Source organism: Syzygium oleosum, unplaced genomic scaffold (assembly GCF_021117445.2).
Source record: "Syzygium oleosum isolate NSW1041296 unplaced genomic scaffold, Sole_v2.1 Sole_v2.15, whole genome shotgun sequence".
Taxonomy (NCBI): domain Eukaryota; kingdom Viridiplantae; phylum Streptophyta; class Magnoliopsida; order Myrtales; family Myrtaceae; genus Syzygium; species Syzygium oleosum.
In genome coordinates this window covers 7,766,850-7,774,849 of record NW_026607499.1, presented here as the reverse complement: position 1 = coordinate 7,774,849, position 8,000 = coordinate 7,766,850, and the positions used below count along the sequence as shown (strand labels likewise).

Genomic DNA, 8,000 nt, shown 5'->3' with positions numbered 1-8,000 from the left:
CGATATAACAGAAAAATAGTACTAATTATGGTGGAATCCTTCGATGTAGCCCAAGTTTAAGAAAAAACCATAATAAATCTTGTAACTCGATTATTCTTTCTCGCCTTTTTACTTTTTATTTCGTTGTATTTATGTGCATAATCCTAACTCACCAGAGGTCATGTATACGTCAATCCATTCTTCTGCATCTCCCAACATACAATAGATTTTCTTGCTACTCAGTTTCACAAAGGGGTGGGGGCATTGGCATTCATCCATCCCTGCGTTTCACACCGCTGTCCAACTCATGAGAAAGATGCTTGCCACCTTCGCAGAACATTCAGATCGCAATCATCTTTCAAAAGTGGGCCGACTTCAGAACACTGCCTAATGTTGAAGAACGGATCCTCTTTCCATTGCTCATGCAAACTTAGTGCAAAAGAAAGGAATTTGGAGGAAAAGAAATTACAGAAGGAATAAATGCCAAATGCGGAATCGAAGGAATGTTAACGAAGCGAGGCATGGAATGGCATGAGCCTGTGCACAGAAATTTTGTGGTAATCCAAAATCATTCGACTTTAATGTCAAATATGCACCCCAAAAAGAAATATGACAAATAAGTTTTATTCCATTTAGGATGCTCACTCCATTGTTAAATATTTTACCTAGCAACTAAAAAAAAGTCAAAGCTGAAATCGCAGTTCCGTCTCACAGCCCTGATTCTGCATATGCTAAACATCCACTCGAGATCAATTGACACAGACAATGCAAGCATGGGTAGTAACATGTCCAAATTAAAGTCGCGAACAAGGGCAGTGCACACTGCATTTTATGCATGGTGAAAGATTTCAAGTCCACTGCACAATTAAGAGAGCAACTAAAACCTCAATGCTGATCCGGCTGGCTCTCTCAAGAATATATGGCGTCCGTACTCGTCATCTTTACGATCGAACAGTCGAACAGTTGACTCACCGGATCCTTTAAACATCTCCACATATATTCAGCGCATTGATGCCCAAGTACAGATGGTCATCTCGCTAGCTCAACATCAACTCACGCTCTATTTGAATTGTGACATGGCTGATGTTATATTCTCTTCTGATGTAGTCAATAACCTTGTTCAGCACCATGTCCGCATCGGCTTCACGCTTTATTTTAACATGGCAAGCCAACAAGACTTTCCCGACTGTTATTGCCCAGATGTGCAACTCATGCACTGCAATCACCTCGTCCAACTCGCAGAGACCCTTTTCGAGCCTTGTGGCATCAATCTCCCTCGGTGTGCTCTCCATGAGAACCTCCAAAATATTCCGAAGCATTCTTATTGTAGTGCCCAGCACGATTACTGAGAATATAAGGGTGCATATCAAATCGATGATCTTCCACTCGGGCTTATACCATATGATCGCTCCACCAATCATCACACCGACACTCTGAATCGAATCTCCTAGCACGTGAAGATAAGCACCCTGTACATTGATATTCCATTGCTTCTTCTGTTTATGCCCACTCTCTTTCTCGTTATTGATATCACAGGAAGCCTTGAGCAATGGCTCGCTATGATCTGTTTCATGGCCATGATGATGACAGCTCTCATGATGGTGTTCCAGAAATTCTCCATGATGATGGTGATGATGATCATCAGATGTGACTCTGGGTTTTGGATTATGTCCAGCATGATCCTCGTCAGTATGGTCATGACCATCTCCACTGTGCCGGTGGTCGTGACTATGGCCATGATGACCATGGCCGTGGTCGTGACTATGGCCGTGACCGTGACCGTGATCGTGACCGTGACCCAGCAAAAGTGCCATGGCAATATTAACCACTAAACCAAAGGCAGAAACAGCAAACATAAGAAAGCCCTTAACTTCACCTGTATCATGGATCAGCCTTTCAATGGCTTCATATACAAGAATTCCAGCAAGAAGCCATATCATCTGAATCGACACAAGAGCACCAAGAATCTCAATCCTAAAGAAACCATAGGATTGACGAGGTGTTGCCTCCCATCCCGAAGCCCACAGGGAGAATAAGGATATAGCAAATGCAGCAACATCTGACAATAAATGAGCTGCATCTGTTAGAATTGCTAGACTGTTCGCTTGGATTCCTCCAACAACCTCTACAGTCATGAATATTATGCAGAGAACAACTGCCACCAAAAGTTTCCTCATAGATGCTGACCGCTCCTTTGCATCTTGAGAACTGGTACTAGAATCTGAAAATCCACAAGGTGCCTCACCACAAATTTTTATCCCACCCCTCCCTGTTTCTGCTGGCAATTCCCCATAAACCTCAATTATATGTTCATGTTCACCACTCCGAGCTTCCATCTGAAAACAAGAATAATATGTTATTGGATTCAATGCAAATGCCAAGTATTTCATTTACCATATAAACCCAGGATACACTAAAACATGATTAATCAGACAGTAAAGAATGAGCTCCCCCTGGAAGAATCTCTAGATAAAAAATGTACACACGTGAAGAACAGATTAACATAGGGAAACGTGACATCTAAGGGTTGAAATATATAATATGCAGCTTACTTGGTCATTTGTAATTGTAATGTGCCAAATTATAAGCCCCACACTATATATAATCAAAGAAGAAACTTAAACTTCATAGGCTGTAATCACTCTAAGGATAATGGCTCATATGCTAAAGCCAAAAATGAAAGAAAGAAAAAGGAAAACAGTAGCTTACCCTAAAATTCCGCTAATACCATAGAGACAAGTATCTTATGGAAACTTCGTCCGAGTTTTCTCTATTCCATATGAGAAGCGCTGAGTCTAATCTTAAAAAGTATTGCAATTTAATATCTCCACAATCTTTTGGTATATGCAAGATTCCCAAAAGACAGATCCCAAAGTACACCTTCACATCCATCAAAAAAGGAAGCCCCAAATGCCTCTTAGTGAACATTCTAGCGAACATTTCGAATTCTAGTCACTTCAAAGTTCAAACCAAAGCCATTGGACATACCATCATGGCTGTAAACTAATGCACTTATAATTGAATATCTAAATCTACGCAGAGAATTTTCCACACAAATGTCAATGGCCCAAACGTCGCCTCCCCATCTGAATTACTCACCTTCTGACCGATATCCGAACCCAAATGGAAAGCATATTAATTTCCAGATAACTGGGACAATTCTGCAAGTGGACTCTAAAGCATATACCATAATGCAGCAAAATGCTCATCTAGTTGTCCATTCTTCAGAAGCATAACATGTAAACTACTATTCAACGCTTCCAAGGTTCTACCTTACAGGAATGTATCTATTTCTATAATGACCAAACCCCAGCCTACAACTATTATGCAACAATCAAACCAGTTTAAGGAACAGAGTTCACTTATGTCAAAGTATGGTTATCTCTCTTTTAGCTAACCTATAGATTCCTTGATTACCGTGATGCAAAAATTAGTAGCAGTCCATAAAATTAACTAGCAAGTGCGCAACTGAATGAAAAGGCAAGCAGGAATTTAAACTTGGAATCTTACCAATGTCTTGACACACATGGATTGTATGACTGATTAAAACCACAACATTCTAAAAATTTGCAGCTATACCTAAAATGCCATGGATGAGTACAAAACCAGGGTTCCCACACCGGACACTTTTCTCCCCATCCCTCTCGAGTATATACGGTGCTGCATCCTTTTCACATCAATTTCGGAGGTAACTCTATAATCCAGCAAACAAACAATTGGACCTTTTGCAATCCCATACAGGACAATCAATCGCTTTCCAAAAAAATCCAACGTCCATGTTTCAGACTAGTCAGACTTCAGATTTGGACACTTAGAACAAAAGAATATCATCACTCACATCCCTGTTAATAGTTTGAAGGCCAAATTGCAAAAGTTTCAGTAACAATGAGTTTTGAGCACATGCAATTAGTTTGACTCAAGCCAAAAGTGATAGTGCTTGGTGCGAAATCTACCATCCCATGGGCCAAGACCATGACCGGGTCACTTTCAGAAGTTTTATCCACTTTTCACTATATTTTAATCTTCCTGGTTCTTGTTTAACACCGTCCATTTATAGCAGAAGTTCATCCGATATTATGCATTAAAGTAGAACCAAAAACTCTGAACAGCCAAACTTTAAACTGAATAGCTAAGCAACCAATACGGGTTGAATCCGACCTAGCCGACTCTCAGGGTCACCCTAATAAATATCAAAAAGAGCACAAGCGGCGCAGAAAATTACTGCTGTTATCAATCATCTAAGGAACAATCGCACTGAAATCTGAAGGGCCGTCGTAAACATTGGACTCTACTCTATTTCCAGTAGAAGAAAACACCAGTCAAGCATGCAAAACTAAGCAAACATATCGCGATCATAGAAACCAATCCACTCCATCAAATTGAATCCGCTCCTCGATCACTTCCTCCCCATATACCAACAGTGAAACCAAAAATTATGCGGGCAACCCAAAAAGGCCCGGCATGTGAAGCAAAATTGACAGTAAAAAAAAAACACAAAGCAATGAACTTTTCACGACTCCGACGAACAAAACAACCGCAAAAAACAAACCTTGAACATACGAATTCACTACTGTTGAATCTCTATCAAGCCTGCGCGTAAACATAACAAACAAAAACATAAAAAAAAAAGTGAAAAAAAAAATCGTAGCCGCAACCAGGAATAATACAACAGCACTCGCAAAACTTGACGCAAGCAAGTCTTCCAGACAGACAGACAGACAGGCAGAGAAAATCACGCGAAGCAACAGCCATGCAAAAGCCCAAGATACTTGCACGTAGCCTCCACAACCAGAACCCATCAAGCAAAGCACCCACGGACACGCACGCACGCACGCACGCACCCGACAAAGGCAAGGCCTCGTTCTTCCGCTTCAGATCGACACACAACCTCTCAGACCGCAGCCGTAAAGCAACCCCATCAATCGAATTCCCACAACAACGACATCGACAACAACAACAAAAGAATCGACGAGAAAATCCAAACGAAAACCCAAGAACGCGCAGGAACGTACGAGAAGCGACCTCAGGAAAGCGATCGACGACCTCGCGACGTCAGGCTCTTCGTCTTCTGGAGCGCGACCGAGCGTGCGACGACTCCTCAAGATCCTACGGCGGCTCCGCTCTTGATATATATGCGGACAAAAACCCTCGACTGCTATGTGTCGGAGTATTTTAAACTTATTTATTTGTTTTCATATATCTCTCGATTTATTATTATTTATTTATTTATTTATTTATTTATACAAGAGACTAAAGCTGTGGCCCCAAAAACCAATAAATTAATAAAATGCGAAAAAAAAATTATTTGTAACGTCTTAATTAATTAACTAATTAATTCAGGGGGTGGGGGTAAAGTTTGACGACAGAGATTTTGTTTGCTAGTCATTGAATGGCCAAAAAAATTCCTTTAAAAAAAATACTTTTCCTTTTTTTACGTATCAGACCTCGCTGTCCTACTTTTGCTCGGTTTTTCCTTTTTTTTTACTCGTGGGGGAATATCGGTTTGGATATTCTGGACCTGCCAACAAATCCCGCTTTTTCCCTTTTTTGGAATTCAAAAAAAAAAAAGGGACTTTTGTAATTTTGGTTAAAAATTAGGGAGTAAAAGAGAAAGAAGGGACCAAGTGCAAAACGCTTGGATTATCCAAAATAAATAATTTAGATGGATGTTTAAGTTATAAAATAATGATTTCGGATAATAAAACGAGTACTATTTTGTCGGTGATAAAATTGAAGGGACGGGATGAGTCATCCTCTTATCTTTAAAAAGGTATAATTTAACTTGGGAAAAAAAAAGATTTTATTTCCGACTGAGCGAATGTGATGTGTTTTATGCTTTTGAGAAATAACCTATGTTGTTAGAATTTAGTTAACGAGTGCGTCTTGAAGTGAAAAAATTAAGGATGCACACGATGTTAAGACTCGTGGTGAATAATAAAAGTTAGCAAAAATATAGTGTAAAGGAAGAGTTGATTTTGTGGTTGCTCTTAAGAGATGAAAGCATAGATGGTCTCTATCCAAGAAAAGGTGAAGGCATTTGATGAGGTGAGCGAATGAAAAAGAACATTTGTAATAGGTCCTGAAAATTTGTGTCATACATAAAATACATAGGTATGTGCATATACATATATAAATTCGAAAGTTACGACAACTTGATTTTGATTAGAAAACTTTACCTCAACCCCTTTTACAACTCAGGTATTCAAATGAAGAACACGCATATCCAGATTTGCAGATGTCTTTTCAAATTGCCAAGTTGTCATATTAATTGAATTTCTCATTAGAAATGTTAGATGTTGTCATTCTTTACGGCTAGTAAATGTGCACGCGCGTTGTATGTTATGTTAAAATTGAAATGATGCATTTGTCTACGGACACAATATATTTGTAAAATAGATACCTACGGATCGTTAGAGGAGAATAAGAACGATCAAGATCCCTTGAAATCGTAAGAGTTACTCTTTATTTTATATGGTAACATGGTGTAAACAGAATAGAAATTTTTAACGACTAATCTCTGGATAACCTCAGAGAACACCTAGACATTGCATTAGTACTTAATAAAGAAATAACAAATGGGCTAAAATTATGCATATAAACAGGACGATAACACAAAAAGGTCGTGCAATGAATGCTATGGATTTAGACTCTGAAAACGACTTTAAACGTGTACAACAACTCAATGACTTCCATAACTAGTACAACGGGCCCATAACTCTAGGTTTTTGTTTGAAGACAACATGTTCATAATTCTTGATCATGCGAATTGCAAAAAATGGTGGAATGCCAACAATTTGATTGTTGGATGAATAAAATGAGAAGAATAAGGAACATCATATGAAGTTTTCATGGTATTAACCTAATAACTAAACATTATATCAGTACTTAATAAAGAAATAACAAATGGGCTACAAATATGCATATGAAACAGGACAATAACACAAAATGGCCGTGCGATGAATGCTGTGGATTCAGACTCTGAAAAATGATTTGAAGTGTGTACTACAGCTCCGTTCGTTTGGCGGAAAATATTCTCCTTTTGGAAAATATTTTCCCGGAAGTCATTTTCCTGGAAAATATTTTCCCGGAACATAATTTTCCGGTGTTCGGCGACTGTCGCGACCGAACTCCCGAGCCCTTTTTTATTGAATCATGCAAAGAGAAGGGGGGCTCGCCTGATACGTGCTAAGTCTAAGTTCAGGACTTAACTCGGGCTCTCCCAAGCCCGTACCATATCGCGACTTAGGGTTTAAGTTTTTAACATGCAAGTGGTTTATATCAAGGAGTCGCCACTAATCGATTTGGGGTAGGTCGATTAGAAACCCAAATAGGGTGATGGGAGAATCACCCTATTCCTACGAACCAGAGATTAAATGAGTTCGGGGACTTGGTTACACTAGTTGGATAACTAATGCCCTTTCGGTACCATTTTACCCTGTTCATTTCTGAAAACATTTGTCAGGCAATTTGGATTGATTTTAGGACCTTTCTCCTAACATGTGAGGTGATCAAGCGAGTGCATAATCAGGAACGATCAGCAGTCAGGAACACAACAATTTATGCAGCCTAAGGTTCTAACCTTAACTAAGTCAGATGACATTCAAAAACACAACGCTCATGCAATTGTATTAAAAACATGCATAACAATACAGCGATAATAAACATAACATGCAAAATATTACCGCGCAATCTCAAGTTTATCTAATTTAAACAAGACAAAAATATGCATAATAATATCACATTAGATTAAACATTTTGAATATATCAATCAAATTTTTAAAATTTTTTTTTATTTTTTTTAAAATTTTTTTTCGAAAAAATAAAAAAAAATTAATAATAATAATAATAATAATACAAAAGAAAAGAAAAAAAATAATTTTTTTTAAAAAAAAAAATTTTAAAAAATAAAATAAAATAATAATATAATATTAACCGGGTCGGGCGGATCCGGGTCGGAACCGACCCGGGTCGGGCGGATCCGGGTCGAAACCGACCCGGGTCAACGGATCCGACCCGGGCGT

The 8,000-nt window shown here is 38.8% G+C and overlaps 1 protein-coding gene across 7 annotated transcripts; it reads right to left on the bottom strand.

Moving 5' to 3' along the window:
* Positions 1 to 587: 587 nt before the first annotated feature.
* Positions 588 to 5,140, bottom strand: LOC115665358 (metal tolerance protein 1-like). 7 transcript variants are annotated; one of them, XM_030587236.2, is made up of 3 exons: positions 4,992 to 5,096; positions 4,529 to 4,569; positions 588 to 2,315 (listed from the first exon to the last, which is right to left on the bottom strand). In XM_030587236.2, exons 2-3 carry the CDS (start codon positions 4,535 to 4,537, stop codon positions 1,017 to 1,019), a joined length of 1,308 nt encoding a protein of 435 aa, XP_030443096.1. In that variant the 5' UTR covers positions 4,538 to 4,569; positions 4,992 to 5,096; the 3' UTR covers positions 588 to 1,016. The 7 variants fall into 7 exon arrangements, with proteins under 7 accessions (XP_030443096.1, XP_056174555.1, XP_056174558.1 ...); XM_056318580.1 differs by having other exon boundaries at positions 5,002 to 5,065; XM_056318583.1 differs by lacking the exon at positions 4,529 to 4,569 and adding an exon at positions 3,559 to 3,821 and having other exon boundaries at positions 4,992 to 5,006.
* Between the last annotated feature and the right edge of the window lie 2,860 nt (positions 5,141 to 8,000).